Source organism: Atractosteus spatula, chromosome 2 (genome assembly GCF_055471065.1).
Source record: "Atractosteus spatula isolate fAtrSpa1 chromosome 2, fAtrSpa1.hap1, whole genome shotgun sequence".
Taxonomy (NCBI): domain Eukaryota; kingdom Metazoa; phylum Chordata; class Actinopteri; order Semionotiformes; family Lepisosteidae; genus Atractosteus; species Atractosteus spatula.
In genome coordinates this window covers 69,206,974-69,223,954 of record NC_142707.1, presented here as the reverse complement: position 1 = coordinate 69,223,954, position 16,981 = coordinate 69,206,974, and the positions used below count along the sequence as shown (strand labels likewise).

General features: G+C 38.2%; 1 protein-coding gene across 1 annotated transcript; it reads right to left on the bottom strand.

Moving 5' to 3' along the window:
- Positions 1 to 5,474: 5,474 nt before the first annotated feature.
- On the bottom strand, positions 5,475 to 9,697 carry cga (glycoprotein hormones, alpha polypeptide). Its single transcript, XM_088939216.1, has 4 exons — positions 9,681 to 9,697; positions 8,446 to 8,547; positions 5,986 to 6,170; positions 5,475 to 5,552 (listed from the first exon to the last, which is right to left on the bottom strand). Exons 2-4 carry the CDS (start codon positions 8,540 to 8,542, stop codon positions 5,475 to 5,477), a joined length of 360 nt encoding a protein of 119 aa, XP_088795342.1. The 5' UTR covers positions 8,543 to 8,547; positions 9,681 to 9,697.
- Positions 9,698 to 16,981: the final 7,284 nt, after the last annotated feature.

Sequence of the window (16,981 nt, the reverse complement as noted above, 5' to 3'; positions counted from 1 at the left end):
CTAAATTCCCCTACGAAATACAAGCTGGCTGTTTTCATTTGTTACAGGGAATAAAAGTTGCAAATAGGATTTCTGTATCATAACAGAAAAACATGAGTTGAATTGTTAGTAAGTATTACCATGTGGCAAGCATGCATTCTGCCAAGACAGCACTTGATTTTTACACTGGTTTGGTCAATATCTCCTGCATTATCTGACTGCTTCTTCGAATTCAGTGTCGCGGGGAGCCATAGCCTATCCTGGGAAGCAATGGATGCAAGGTAGGGTCACACTGGACAGGATGCCAGCCCATTGCTGGGCACGCGCAGACCGAAACACACACACACACCTAGGGCCAGTTTTCTCTATGGGACACAGTGCAATTCAGCTGTATTTGTTTTTCTAGGCCTACTCAGCTTTTACTATTTCTGACAATAATGCATTAGAAATCAATTCAATTAAATTGTGGGGAGTGGTGGCACTGTGGCTAAGGATCTGTGCCTGTGGCTGGAAGGTTGCCAGTTCAAATCCCGTGGCCAGCAGAGGAATCCTACTCCTTTGGGCTCCTGAGCAAGGCCCTTAACCCCAACTGCTCCAGGGGTGCTGTACAATGGCTGACCCTGTGCTCTGACCCCAAGCTTCTCCCCCTGTTTGTGTATCTGTGTGTCTCATGGAGAGCAAGCTGGGGTATGTGAAAAGACAAATTCCTAACGCAAGAAATTGTATAGGGCCAATAAAGTGATCTTATCTTAAATTCAAGGTGCTTTATTAGCATGACTGATGCAAATAAAAATAAGATTAACATGAAACAAAACAAAACAAATAAAATCTACAGACATATTACAGACATTTACAACAAAGACATATCATAACATATTTACATATACTGTAAACATATTGAACATTATTGGGAGACAGACTCACTGTTCCTCAGGCTGTGACAGGAGATCACATACTGGGCTGCCAGTTCAACTGAGTTCCCTCCTTCCTCTCCCAGTAGGACTGGGACCCGTTGTGATTCTGGCAGGTGTGGGAACTCTGGGATTAGATTTCTGAATTTAGGGAAGAATGTTTCTCTAATCCCAGAGTATCTGTCACAGTGCAGTAGGAAGTGCACTTCTGTCTCTATTTCTCCCCGCTGGCAGTGGGAGCACAGCCTGTCCTTTCTGGGCAGCCAGGTCTGCCTGTGGCGCCCAGTTTCTATGGCCAGGCTGTGTTCACTGAGCCTGTACTTCATCAGGGTCTGTTTTGTTTTGCTGTTTCTTATCTTGGTCAAATATTCGGCTTGTATGTATTGTCTGTTTAGGGTTCTGTAGCATTCCAGTTTATGTTGTGTTTGTATGTGTGTGTCCCGCTGTGTGAGATATTGCTGTTTGATCTGTGCTGTGATGTGGTTGAGTCTGAGTTGTGGTGCTCTAGCAGTGCTGTCCTGATGCTGGTTTGTGTCGGTGTGGCTTGTGTCAGTGAGCCTCAAGACCACCTGGCTCAGGGGGCTCTGTTTTGGGCTCAGCTCTTGGCTCAGCAGGGCTTTGTGGTGGAAGGAATTTTGGTCGCTGTTTTTTAATAGTACCCAATACTTTAATATTCTTTTCTGTATATTTATCAATAGTGGGTACTGGCCTAATTGGCCCTGCACCCATTGTTAGGTGTTTTTCTCTGCACATGGAGGATGTTTCTACAGATCTCCATGTGCAGAGTTTCTGTGGGGTGTTTGTCCCATTGTGTGTAATCCTGGTCTATGAGGGGACCCCACACTTCACTGCCATATAGGGCAATGGGTTGGATTTTTGGAGCCAGATTCTTGTTGGTGGGTTGATGTTGAAGAGCCTCCTTCTTATTGCGTAGAAAGCCCTGAGTGCCTTCCCCCTCAGTGCCTTCACTGCCAGGTCAAAACTCCCAGATGAGTTGATGGTGAGACTGAGATATGTGTAGCTGTGTATATGTGTTGCTGTTGAGTGTGAATTTGTACTGGTCTGGCTTTCTTCCAGAAAACCATAACTCTGATCTTGTCCAGATCGGCTATCAGGGCCCAGGTCTGACAATACTGCTCCAGCAGTGCCAGGTTCTGCTGCAGCCCCTGTTCTGTGGGTGACAGCAGGACCAGGTCATCTGCATAGAGCAGGAACTTGATTTCTGTGTCATGTAGTGTGAGATCAGGAGCTGCAGACTGTTCCAACATTCCTGCTAATTCGTTGATATACTGTAGATATTGAACAGTGTTGGGCTCAGGCTGCAGCCCTGTCTCACCCCACGGCCTTGGGTGAAGAATTTGGTCCTTTTTTTTCCAATTTTCACTGCACATTTGCTCTCTGAATACATTGATTTAATTATGTCGTACACTTTGCCCCCCATGCCAATTTGGAGTTGTTTATAAAACAATCTTTCATGCCAAATCAAATCAAATGCTTTTTTGAAATCGACAAAGCAGATAAAAATGTTTCCTTTGTGTTTTTGGTGGACGTGTTTGTCTATCAATGTGTGTAGGGTGTAAATGTGATTAGATGTGTGGTGGTCTGGTAAGAAGCCAATCTGACTCTTGCTCAAGACACTGTGTTTGGTAAGAAAGGGCAGTATTTGTGTATTCAGGATACTGCAGAATACCTTCCCCAGGCTACTGTTCACACAGATGCCCCGGTAGTTGTTGTTATCGAGTCTGTCTCCACTCTTATAGATGGGCGTGATCAGTCCTTGGTTCCAGGCCTCGGGAAAACATCCGGCTGTCATGATGAGATTGAGGAGTTTGAGCAGGGCTTGTTGCACCTTTGAGCTGCTGTGTCTCAGCATCTAATTGTTGACTCCATCTTGGCCACAGGCTTTGCATGGTCTGAGGGCCTGGAGTTTGTCCAGGTGCTCCTGCTCAGTGATTGGGGAGTCTAAGGGGTTTTGGTTGTCTTTGATAGCCAATTCCAACATTAAGAGTTTGTCATATATGGTGTTTTGGTCTGATTGATTTGTATTTGTTTGGGGAGCTTTTGATAGAGATTTTCAAAGTATGTTTGCCAGATTGTTCCATTTTGGATGGCCAATTCTTCTGGTTTTGATTTATTTAAATTGTTCCGCTTCTCCCAGAAACAGTTCTGATTTAGTGATTTCTGAAAGTTGTTTATTTTCGTATGTGTTTCTTTTCTTTTTCAGCGTGTGTCTGTAAAGTTTTACCATTTCATGATAGTTGAGGCGCATGTCTGTGTTGTGTGGTTGTGTTTTTGATTTGAGAGTTTTCGTAGTGTACTTTCCTTTTGCTTTTGTTTTTGATTTTGGCGAATCACCTGTGTTTCTAAAAGGAATACATTGTCTGCTTGTAAATTAAGTTTAGTTCCTTATAATTAGATCTAGACAGATTTATCTTTTTAATGGTAGTTTACCCACCTAACAGTTTTCAGACTCCTAAGCAACAAATACTCCACACAGATATTCTGGTCATCCGATCTGCACAAGTCAATAAATTATTGACTAATACCTTTTCTACAAATACAAACTCTGCGCTTTGCCTTTTTTTATTTTAAATTCTATAGTTTGGATGTTGAAAATGATGGAGAAGTGTGAAGTGTCTCCAGTCTTTTAATTTGCCTTGTCATGCTCCTACAGAGACAGATATTCTTCTGTGAGCTAAAAGAGACTGTCCAGGAAGTGTCAAAGAGCAAACCTCCTGTCATCGATGGCCTCCTAAGAATATAACAGAAAATACAAACAAGAGGAGAGCATTCAGCCCAGTTAGCTTGTTTGAGAGTTAGTAGTTAATTCATCCAAGAAACTCATTCAGTCATTTCTTTAGGGATTATATTTTAACAAGGCCAGATAAATTGTTCCATAATCCCATCCTTAATCTTATCAGATGTTTTATGCCAGTTTACTTGTAATGAGAGATATTGCTTTTATGGATGAGATAATATTAATAAATATAATATTAGATAATATTCCCCTTATATCCCTATAATTGAAAAAAGACTGTGCCTATTGCTTTTACACCTCTCTGACTTGCTCTGATGCCAGCCTCTGTGCTGTCTGTATATGCGTGTTTACTGTGTGTGTAAAACAGTGTCTTTTGATTTCAGTTTTTAACTCATTCCCACTTTATTGCTGCTTTGGTCCAGTGACCTGTGCTTCCCTTGACCTTAAAGAGGATCATCAGTAACTCTCAGGATTTTAAGTACTTGAATAAGGTCTCCTCACGCGCATCTAGGTTTAAGACTAAAAACGTTAATTTCTATTAATTTGTCAGAGTAGGACCTGGAGTATACCTGGTTGCGTGTCTTTAGAAAGATTCCAAAGCATTGATGTCTGTTTGGTGGGGCAGATGTACAACAGTGATCAAGACCATGTGCAATATTCTAAATGAGGTCTTGCTAATATGTTTTTGTATTTTTGCAATTTAAAATAACATCCATTGATCTAAGTCCTAGACATCTAGCTAACTAGCTAACTCGTAAAACATTTTATTTAGCTTTTGTATTGTTTTTGAATGTTGTACATGGAAGAGTGATAATTAACATAAACACTTACATTTTTCCCCGTTTCCAGATATTTCTTTATATGTTATTTTTAAAGTTAAAATTTTTGTCATGTACATATAATACTGTGCTTGTATAAACATTTAATGTCGTTGGAGAGATATTTGCCCAGTTCTAAATTTCTGACATCTTTCTAAATTTTTTCTTCAGTGTTTTCAATCCTTTTAATGCTGATAGAGTTTAGTTAATGGTCTGTAAATAATATATCTAATTTTGATTGGTATAATTGGGAGGATACCATGATGAAAATGGATCACAGTCCCAAAGAGAATCAGATTTAGACAGAAGGTCGACACTCGTAGTACTAAATTCCTTGATATTGTGAACTCTCCACAGCAATGACATTTGTGTGACCACATGTGTGGTCAGAACATAGACAGGTGCCATAATATGGAAAATACATGATGATTACAGTTTTGAACTTTTTGTACTGTACATAATGCAATATGTTTTCAAGAAAAAAATGTAACATTTATTTTCATATTTTAAATACAATTTTATTTGGTTTAGCACATTTTAGAGCAACATTTACAGAGGAAGTTGAGTGAATTTTCAGAATATAATTAAAAATCAACAGAAAATGCAGACTTTTGTTACTTAGCTGGTACAATTATTTATTTTAACTTACATGAGTGCCCCTCCTTCACCACTATGTCTCTGGTGAAGCTTGGCAACTTTTTGAACAAACATCTGATTGTTGGACTTTGTGAAAGAAGCAAAAATGAGCACATACAGACATTTATTAATGATTGTGGAAATATTGATTAAATAGATGTATAATGGAGAAAAGGCCAAAATGCCAACAAGACAGACTTAGCTTAATCTTTTAAAAATATTTATTTTTATTTTTTTTTATCTTCATTCAGAGAAAATAATGGTTCTTTAAAACAGCCAAGCTAAAAATGTTTTGCTTTTTTGGTGGAAATTGAATCTCCAAGCTTAACACCACAAAGCACATCTGTTAGAGTTTGTTTTGGCCTTTGTGGACTAGACTTTGTGGTAGTAGCAGGTGCTGCAGTGGCAGTCAGTGTGGTTCTCCAGCTTCATGTTGTCCATCATAACAATCTAGGAAAACAAATCAACAGCCCAGTGTAAGTCAGGCTTAAGTGAATTTAGAAAACAAATTCCAGATAAAAGATTTTAAATGAAATACACAAATAACTTTTGGAAAAAAAAATCTAACCATTTTTTTTAGATAAACTTCTGCATGCATACACTTTCATGAATGCACAGTATTGTACTGTGATACTGGATGAAAGCTTAGAGAAGTGCTAAAAACATGCAGAATTCAAAACCTTTCATGCCATCGAATGAGCAAGATTTACCCAGCAGTAAATCGTTGTTCTGAAACGAGATACTGGTTCCAAATCTGGCAGAAGCCTGAGCTGTTTACCAAAACATAAAAGCTTAAGTGTTACAGTAATTCTTAAGCAGTGATTCTGTTATTTCCCGTTTTTACCTCTCGCTGGGGTAAGTCAGTGACAAAGAAGGCTCTTACCCTCTTGACTTCTTTCGCCACACAGCATGTTGCCTCAGATGTGATGTTCTTAGGAACCAGCATGGTCTTTTTGGACCTCATCGGAGTAGGGTAAGCTCTGGAGAAGCAGCAGCCCATACACTGGTAGATGGGAGTCCCAGGCCGTGAGAAGTACTCGTTTTTCTTCAGTTTGCATTCTTGGCAGCCTGTTTTAAAATTGTCAGTTTCACTTACTGTATGCCGAAATGTCTCCCTTGTCTCTCTTGAACTGCCTTCATCAGCCCACCTTTCTCTATGAGGCTTTGGACATTTTTTGTCTTCGACTTAGGTTTCATATTCCCTTCACAAATGTATTTTTACAGGTTTCAAAATAAATGTCCACCTGCAAAAATGGTAGAATTGGGACATTTGATAGGAAAACTATGGGATATTTTAAAGGCTATCTATGAAAGCCAATGAGGAGTCAATGGTGCGAAGCTGCCACCTGTGTGATTATGACTGAATGCCTCTAAGTCAGAATCCCGCCTAAATGCTACGGCTTTCATAGATAGAGGATTTTTTCAGTGTCTGAATTTTATTGTATTTGCATAACCCAAAACCCAATACTTGCTGTTATAGTATTTTGTTTTGTTTCCAGACTGTAAATGTTCTTAGTCAATATTGTGCATATGTGCTATGGGGGAAAGTGAACTCATGCAAGAAATAGCACGCAGCTGGCCTCTGAAATGAGCTGAACATTGTTGGGATGTCTTCAACAACTAGACTAATATTTTTTCGGATCTACAGTTTCCTTATTAGAGGTAAGGCTTCAGGCTAATGCACTTGAATTATTAACATCTTTCATATATTTTAAACAAATTACAATTATATCCATGGTTTGTTTGTCAACTCCTAATGTCAGCCCAGCACATAAATTATATTTGGAAAACTGTAGAATTATCATAGTTTAAGCTGACTTACAGTACATATTTTAAAATAGGAGACTACCATTAATAGGGGAGTAGGGTTTCCAGATTTCTGGAGTAAACCCAGTAATGTTTTCAGTAATCTATCAGATTCTGTAAAGGTTTTGAAACTGTTGACATTACTATATATAGTAACGCACAGCAATTATTTGTTTGTTTTGTTAAGAGAACCTTAGCCAAACAATGAAAATGTGTACTGCTGGTATCAAAAATAATATATTTATAAAAGTAATGCAAAGTCATAAAATGACATAAATAACTTCAGCATCATTTACAGATTCAAGTTACACTCTTACTAATGGATTACGTGTGGGATTGTCTAACTAAATTTGTGGCAGCCGACTCTAGACATTCAATTTAGCTGAAACATAAGATGTTTTTCTTTAGATTTTCAATACTGAACAAACTAGTTCTAATATCTCCCCATCAAAGCAAATTCTTTGTTAAGAAGGTAAAGAGTAAAAACAAATGTTACTGTGTTACTGTGATGAGTTTCACCAGTGAACTATACACCTTCACTTTAAAAAATAGTGCTTCATTCAGTTTGGAATTTCAGCATAATGACTGCCAGTGAAAGTAAATTGCTTAGCTGGGTGATGGGAAGCAAGGACATGGTGCTGTATAATCTTATTTTGTGAAGAGATTTTCCAAAGAACTTTGAACGGAACCCTGAACAGTGCAGAAACTTCAAAACTCACATTGAGGAATAGAAAATCACAACAATTTAAAGAGTTTTCCCTTACCCTGCACTGGGGAATCCTGTGCCTCCTGGTTTTCATTTCAGCTGAGTTCTTAATTTACAGCTAGTTTATTTCAATTTACTATTTGACATATTATTCATTTTGCTTTCTGCTCTTTGAGCATGACATTGTTATCCATATCAACCCTGTAATGATTTCTGAGTTACAGGGCTCGCCTTATTCCAGTGTGTTATCTGAGATTTAATAACCTGACCTTCTGCAGAAGTTAAAAAAGCTCTTTGTGGGGATGTTCGATAAGTATCGTCCTCACTTGTCTGTTTGTCATAAAGTCATCATCAAATTGATACCTCTTTAGACAGAAATTAGGGAAAGAAATGCTTATTCAGCTGTGGAGAGATATAAGGTTCTATACTGGAAGTAGAGTATTTTGGAAAGCAAGTACTGAGTGCAGAAAGGATAAGCCTAAACAAGCCTGGAGATCAATAAAGGGTATCAGTTAACATTAACGATTACAAGTTCAGTCGGAGTGAGAATTCGCAGACACGCGTCCCCCAGAAGTTGAATTTGGAGTTATGATATTCCACCATCAGTTTTTCTGAGGCACTGTCTAATAATAATCCAAATCACAAACCTTTTTTTTTTACAACGGACATAAAGCATTTTACTTGAATACACTCGTTGACCCTGCACCATCATCATAATAAAATAATAATAAGGTTCAAATATAGATTCAAATATTCAAATATAAAAGAGAAATAAAAATCAGCACACGTCAAACAACACGTCATGTTATTGAGATGAAAGAAAGAACTTGCCTTGTGTCATTTCTCCGTTTGGATAAGAATATAAAATGTGAAACATCACTGACAACACAACCAGGGACACTCCAAGAGATTTCCGGTCGCAAGTCATCCTCTCTGGAAGAGTGCAGATAAATGGTAATTACTGACCTTTTAATTTATAAATGCCCTCTTGCTGTTTCTTCAAACTAAATAAGGAAGAAAGAGAGACTCGCACAGTGTATCTCCACACAGTAGATGTTTCTGTGAGCATATAATTGCCCCTCTTTTTTAATAAAAACACCTGTTTTCACTGAGATTTCCTCCTGTTTCTTAAACTCTGAGGTGTACTTTTTGCTATATCTGTGCTGAGATTCAGTTGGGGGAAAAGAAACAGAGTGATTTTAAATAGTGCACTCTAATGCACAGACACAGGGCTTTCCAGTTGTTTTGGCTGGAAAAGGCCTTTCCATGAGGGAACATTGCTATAAAACAAAATCAAACGGAACTCCCTAATTACGATTGAGAGCTACCATCATGCTTGCAAAAACTTCAGACTTGCACATCAACAAAGTTGGATCCAATATATTGCCAAAGAGTGCTGATCATACACTGCTAACGTTAGGCTAAGAAGTTTCCTTTTGTTTCTGAAGACCCTTTGTTTTTGTAAATCAATGAAATATTTTTTAATTTGATTCCCTGTGATTAAAAATAACATGAACACTTAATTTGTCAAAGCAGGCTGAATGATTCACTACACATAACTGTCAGTAACACACTTCTACTGAATCTCTGAGAGAATCTGGCCATTAATATAGTCTTAATGTGAAACTATGGAGTTCAACAATCAATTTGTTTAATATTGTCTTTACATTTCACCTTTTGATGAAAATAGATCGAGAGAACATATTCCAGGCACTGAAAGATTTTAATGTAGTAAAAGTTAGATATCTCATTCTTACGTATTTACCAATTATAAAAAGATTACTAAAAAGAACGTCCGATTAAAGAACTCTCTTATCAATTTAATGACTAATCGAATTCATGCATTTTAAAAAAAAGTATTTTTTAATTAGTGTGCACAGAACACATCATGCTTCAGACAGATCTTTTGAGTGTTTGGAAAGCCTAAGGTCAGAGAAAAAAATGCTGTTTGTTTCTATTTTGGAATCAGCATTTATTACAGTGCACTCCGTAAAGAAAAAAAATAGAATGATTACATTTTCACAAAATGTCCAAATCAATTTCAGTGTTTTCCAAAAGCATTTTACCTTTCTCAGCTGGAGACTTCCTGCGCTTCGCTTCAGATCAATAACTTCTGTGCTGCTCTCTGTGAGATCACTCAGACTGAAGAGCAGTGAGGCTTTATATGTCCAAAACCATGGCTACATATGCCCTTGGGATTAGACAAAGCTTTGAGGTCTTACCACTGATCCATGTGATTTTTGTATCACTTTTCATCCTTGATGTCTCCAGACTGGAAAAAGCACACATGCCATAATAACATCAATGCTTTGTTTTTCCAAAACAGGTTTCTCATTATAATTGTAGTTAATCGAGGTTTTAAGGACGGAACTGATCAATTATTGCTGAGGAGTACAAATATATTTGCTGGTAAGGAACATTTCATTAGATTAGTTGTGACTTTTAAAAATAAAACATCACCTCCAGACAGTTGAAGCTTTTATGTCGCCTATTTCTACTGATACAGTCTAAAAGCCCAGTGCATTCATGGCAAAAGTGGGCTACTACAGACCGTTGGTTCATCTGATGCTCGAAAAAGCCATGAACCTTTAGTTTTACACACTCAAAAATATCACATTTTATTGTTACTGTATTGTCAACATTTTCTTTAATTTTGCCACTCATATGTAGCACTCTGCTCTCGTCTTCATCAAATGTGATCCTCCAGGTGTTTGCCTAGTTGTGAATTTGTAAAAACATTTAGGAATGTCCTTTTTTACACTGCAGTATTGACAGTGTTTGCTAATCCTTACTTTTCTATTATATGCACATTTCACTATTTTACTCACGATGCCAAATCTAGAGTCTATATAAATAAAGTTTATAAATCTGGTAGAACAGTGGTCCTAATACAGATCCCTGTGGTACTCCAGTCATTACATCTAACCCACTGGACCATTCACACTTTCTGTTTGTTCCTTAGTAAATATCAACCAATTCGTAGATCAAACACATAAATTCCCTCAATTACATGCCACTTGCAATCTGAGAATTCAGAATGTTTTCTGAAGACTGTGTAGAGGGGACGTGGGCAAGACTGAGGTGTAGCTATCTATGCCCAAATCAATACAAAATACAAGGTAAGACACAGGCGATCAAACCCAAGTGATTTACTTTGGATAGTTACTGTAACTCCTGGGTAAATCATTAGAACCTCTAGATTAAACCACAAATGGTCAACAATGACTACTCCTAGGGATGTTGCTAGACAACCTCCAAAGGAAGGAACTGCTGCATAAACAGAGGGACACTAGGACACAGAATACAAAAGGGGAGAAAATAAGAAAGAGACAAGCAGAAGAGAAACATTATTTTCATCATCCATTTTTTTCCTCTTCCTTTAAAGCTTGAGCCGTGTGAGAAATCCCTGTTCTGATCACTCCTGGAGACTAGAGCATTACTCTACACGACCCTGTGTCTTATTTCCAGGGATTCTGATTTCATGTAATGTGAAATCTTCAAGATAAAGACATTCCCTCCTATGTAGTGATGCATTGTTAGAGAAAGGGAACTGGGTCCTGTGTACCTGTGAGCATCCATCTCTTTAGAAAGGGATATTAATCCTGTATCATATCCATTATTTTTATTTAGAAGCAGGTTTTCTTTCTTTGTATCCTGGTGCGAGAGAACTCAGCGCTGTCCAGGACCCAAGGAAGTGATTTTGCCCTTCTGTAACTAGCTCAGTGCCAAAGTGCTGTGTTACATTAAACTATGAAATAGTGCATCTGGAAAACCTAAAAGACTTAGCATCCCATCTAATGTGCATCAGGAATTGTGCAGTGTGCTTCAGGAATAGACTGGGTTACTGCAGCCTTTTATGGGAAGATGTGACTTATTGCTCATCATATATGGATTATAAGATGTAGGGCAGCCAGTTACCTTGACGCTTTCAGTTATGTTAAAGCGTGCTGTACATTGTAGTAAATTTTTATGCATTTTATCGCACTCAACAAATTAGAACCATACTAATGCACCTTAAAATCACAGTGTGTTTTACAGTAAAATCAATAGGCAATTAAGAGCCACAAGAAAGATAAGAAAGGACAAAGGGCATCTTGCTCATGGCTCATGCCAGTAGGTTTCCATTGTAATCCAATAGTTTTGCAACTTTCTCCTTGAACAATTGTGTCCTATTTCGAGGTGTGTTGCAGAAATAGCGCAGATGAGGGAGTTGTCTCATAAGTGTGATTGTAGATAAATGTATCCTCCTTATTCTAGGAAAGATAAGTAACAGGGAAATAGGTGTTTATTAACTCATTTCTCATGATAAGATACATTTTGAATTGTTTTACAATAAAGGAGAAAACACACATGTTTTGAGGGAAAACAAAATATTTAGTACAATGAAAGTTCTGTTTGACATAGGAAAAGTTTTCCTAGGAAAATTAGGACATTCTAGGTGTCATTAGTGTCTGCAAGTTCTGGATGCACAATATTTGTGAGTCAAGGGATTAAAAGGATTTTTTCTCCTGCTCTGTCTCACTGTACATGGTGTTTTCCACACTTTTGGACAGTATTGTATATGTAGTGTGCTTCTAGTTCAGCAAGATGGCTAAAAGAAAGGTACCGTAAAACAGGAAGAAAACATTCTAATCCCATAATGAAGAGAATTAGTCTCTCTGCACTTATGAATCGCAGACTAGCAAAGTAAATGAAGAAGAATCTGGTTGCAAGATGCTTCCTTCTAAGACAGCTCTCAAATATTGCTTGTTGCCATATAAACACTAATCTGGATGCTAAATCTGATACTGTGGAATATGAATAGAGAAGAATCCAATTACTTTTTAGCTTTATGAAAAGGTAAGTAAAGTTAAATAGATGTGGTGGATGCTATAAGGTGCTCAATGCCCATGGTATTGGAAACAGAGCCAAAAAGATCCATTGAAGAGATCCATTGAAAAACGAAGCAGATCTGAAGGGTTTTGGATTCAGTATATGAGCACAGGTGGACTCTAGCTTTGTGTGATTCAGTATGTTTAGAATACAGTGTGTCACTTGCTGAATCTTAATGTTTTTGAGTCACTCTTTAGGTTGTGATGCATCAGGCTAGAGATATTAAAATAAGCTAGATTTGTGCCTACTTTAGATGCAACCAGGCACAGCTTCCAAGACCAGATGTGGAAGCATATTGTTTTAAACCAGGCAGCTGGAAAACAAGAGGTGAGAGAGTTATGAAGGAGATTGAGTCTCCCTGCTTTTTCTCACACCAGACATTGATGCAATCTCTGTTTATTTAGACTTGTTCACCTTACACCTTGTTCAGTGTAAGCGCACATTGAATCTCTGGCTTCTAATGTAGTTGCTATGGAATTGTACAATTCTCAGATTCCACACCAGTAAGAGCTGTGAAAAAATGTGTCATGGTTTTTCTGGCCTTTCTCCGCCTGTTTCCTGGACACGCACACACATTGTTGAAACAAAAAGGGGACCCAAGGGAAAAATTCAATGTCAACGAGCCACGTAATTATGTGCTTCTACTTAAATGCCAGAATTATTAGAAACAGAATACAAGAAGTAGCAGTTACTGCAGTTAATGCTTTAGCAGGCAATTAAACGGCTAATAGATGCGGATGGTGACTAAGATAAAAATAGTGGTGGATATCGTAGCGCAGTGTGGGGCGCTTTAAAGGCTGCTCGGTCCCCTTCAGCACGAAAAGGCGGGCTGGGAACGGCGCCTGAGGGGCGGGACTTGGGGGAACCGGACTATAAGGGGGCGGAGTCAGTGAGACGGGCTGTTCCCTTTCGCGTCTGTGTTGGTGTGGATGTAGCGCTGTAATCTCTCTCCCTGTCCCCGGTTCTGGTTAATAAATGTGTTGTTTAACCCCTTTCCTGAGTCCTGCGGCTGCTCCATTCTGTACCGAACCCCGCGGTCGTTACAATACTGTAACGTCCTCTCCCGGTGGTGAGGAGGAAGGGCACCTAGGCGCTCATGGTACCGCGAAGCAGGCTGGGAGTTGTAGTCGGGGGGGTCTGAGGGTCAGCACGATGACCAGCAGCTGACCCTGCATATGTAAATAGTGTTATAGTAGTTTTAGTGTCCTGTGTAGCTTTATAAGTGTATAGCCTGTTGTTAACGAGTTACCACCCTAAAGATGTGTACGTGTTCCGTCGGTCTCCTCATGTGTGTATAGCCTGTATTTAGTTTTTGTGTGGTTTCGATAGTAGAATAAAGCAGTCGCTTGGTTTGCTATCTCGTCTCCACTTGTCCTTTATCCTGTGGGAACTTGAAAACGCTACAATATTATGCAGCATTCTGAAGACACAGGGAAGATTTAAGGGGTTGGGATACTGCACTGTACATCTGAAAGAGCATTTAGACCCAATGCAGATTAAAGAAGAATTTAACAATTTGTAGGGGTTAGACATACAAAAACAATTAAAAAGTGTATTGTGAAGTGTTACATACTACGGAAGCCCATTAGCGCCACAGACAAAAAAAATATGTTTTTTGCTTTTAAACAAAATGATTTTTCGTTTTAGCACAATATGTTTTTTTGCAAAATGCACACAAACTTACTTTCCCCTGCAGTTGACCACTCTGTTTTGTTACACAGGCTTGAGTTTGAGGTTGGCTTATGTGGAACTGTCCTTAAGTGGTTTACTTCATATTTAACTAATCATTTTCATTATGTTCAAATATCTTATAATTGCTTCGTCAATGTCACGTTCAATTTGGGGTACCACAGGGATCAGTCCTGGGACCAATATTGTTCTCTCTGTACAGTACATGCTGCCGCTAGGTAGAATACGAAAACATAATATTAACTTTCATTCATATGCTGATGACGGATTTGAACAAACAACAGTAACAGTAGCAATAAACTATATAGATGTTACCTTCAAGTCATTGTAAAGTATTGTGTTCAGTATGTAAAGACTAGGTAGCAACCTATCTACATGTTTCTCTAGTTTGCATGAAGAATAACTTATGTTTGTAAAGCCATCTCATTTCTGATTTTCACAAAATGGTGAAAATTATATGCTTTTAACCCAGAAATACTCACTGACAGGGTTTTCTACTTCATGTATACTAAAGACAGTAACGTTCTCCTTCAGATTATTTCATTTGCACAAAGAGGAGTTTGAAAATATTCTTCAGTTGTTCATGGACAATGCTACTTTGCATGGGACAATATTATTGCATATATTTCACAATGATGATCATTTTAATACACATTGTTATCTTGTTTAAACACTATTGTCAATAGTGACAGACAATATTGTCTCATTTAAATGCAATACGTTATTTTTTCTCCATGGCACTAATCATCTTCCGTAACATAAATTACCTCAAAATTAAAACATATATATAACTCAGTCTTCTATGATGATAACAGAAAACAGCCAATGCCAGAACTATTAGGAAAAAAGTAAGAATTTGAAGTGACTGTATTATGGTGTAACAGGAAACATGACTAACAGAGTGTGATATACAGTATATGGCAATAATGGATGCACTTTCTAGAGAGACAGGAAAGATGGTGGAAACCCTTCTAGCCTGTCTGGTTCCTTGTTACTAATTGAGCGTGGATCTTGTCCAGCTGTTTCTTGAAAGAAGCCAAGATATCAGCTTGAATAACATGGGTATATTGCTCCCCACTTCCACAACCCACTGGGCCAAAAAGTGTTTCCTCTTCTCAGTTTTAATTTCATGTCCACAAAGTTTCCGCGTGAGCCACTGGTTCATGTTTCTCTGTTGATTCTGAAGAAGTCCACTGGGCTGACTTTGTCAGTGCCGTCGAGGATTTGGAATACTTGGATACCTTCTTGAATTCTCCTCACCCAGAGTACTCAACACTGAAAAGGTTCAGTTATTTTAGCCTGTCAGTGCAGGGAATATGTCTAAGTCCAGGAATGTGTCTCATCTGCCTTCTCTGGACTGATCTTCAAACTGGTTTAGGCAAAATTCAAGGGTAGCCAAACATTTGGCGGGTGACACTTAATGTAGTAATTGTCAGAGGATTATAAATAGATAATGATAACAAACTATAAATATAATGTGGGAACATAGAACTCCCAGAGGTTGTCTATGGTAAAGACTTAAGTGTTTATGATGACATAAATACTGACAGTCTGGGGAAGTAAGAAATAAGGTAAACAGAAAGTTAGGATATATACATTTAAAGTTCCAGACTTTAAATCGAGGAAGGGTAAGTTAAAATTGTACCCTGCACAAGTGAAGACCACATTTAAAATGTTCTTTAACTTTTTGGCCAACACTTAACATGAAAGATGTTCTGAAATCAGGAACAAACACAGTTTGTCTTAAAGGAATGCCCTACATTGACAGACTGAATGAACTGAGCATGTTTGTTAGTGAATCGAGAAGACAACGATCTGACGTGATTCAAGTACTGCATTCGAAACCCTCAAGAGGTTTGACAGAGTCATCCCAACAGGCCTTCTTCAGACACAAACGGTCAGACACAAACCAGAAGACAGAAGTGGCCATGGGAAAGTGAAAGTATACAGTTACGGTACCTGAGAACGGGGGACATATTTGTCCACAAAAGCTAGTGCCTGTTCGGAAAATGCTGCACAGCCATGTTCTCAAAGAAGATGACACCCTGTTTTGTAAATGGACTAATTAAATCCTTGGATTACTTAGCTACTAGAGGCCCAATGAGGGTGATGGGCTGAGATGGTCCCCTCTCATTTGTAACCTGGCATATGGACTTATTTTTATACATACATGCAAACATGGTTTTCCACTAATAACAATATCAAAACGTTTTCTCCTTTTGTAGTCATAGTAATAGGTCCATTAACTATTATAGTTTAAATTATAGACTTCATAGTCTGTAATGTTGATGAAGAATACTGTTAATCTAATTGCCTTATCTTAATAATGTAGGAAGCAATGAAACAACAATAGTCATTACAAAGTTAATCCTGTAACATATTATAGACCAGAAAACATAAACCCACGCATTATCAAGCATTAAACCAATCCTTCGTTTTTTCATCAAAGACTTTCCAAGTAAACCTTTCAATGAAATAACACAATCTGTCCACATATTATGTTAGTAGTTTTTGCATTTGATGTATCTGTGGGTCCAATAATCTAACTGGAACACTCAGCTTCTGTTTTGTACTGTGCATATGGGTTTGTGTTTTGAAGCTGCTGGCTGGACTGTTTAAGCCTGTCAAGTCGTAGCTCTGTGTGCACGCTGATACCTTTCATATGTATGAATATACTAATGCAATAAGCATAATGACACTGAGCATGCACACTGTTGCTTTGATATTCCTTCCTTGCCTTTAGCAACAACATCCATGTTTTAATGTTTGCTAGCCAAAAAGTTAAAGTAACCTAATTTGTACTTTT

Bases quoted from the DNA above. Each gene is read 5' to 3' on its own strand.
- cga (XM_088939216.1), bottom strand. From the start codon at position 8,542: ATGACTTGCGACCGGAAATCTCTTGGAGTGTCCCTGGTTGTGTTGTCA. The intron at 6,171-8,445 runs GCAAGTTCTTTC...ATTTTAAAACAG, and splicing joins AAACGGAGAAATGACACAAG to GCTGCCAAGAATGCAAACTG. The intron at 5,553-5,985 runs GTAAGAGCCTTC...TTGTTTTCCTAG, and splicing joins TGGCGAAAGAAGTCAAGAGG to ATTGTTATGATGGACAACAT.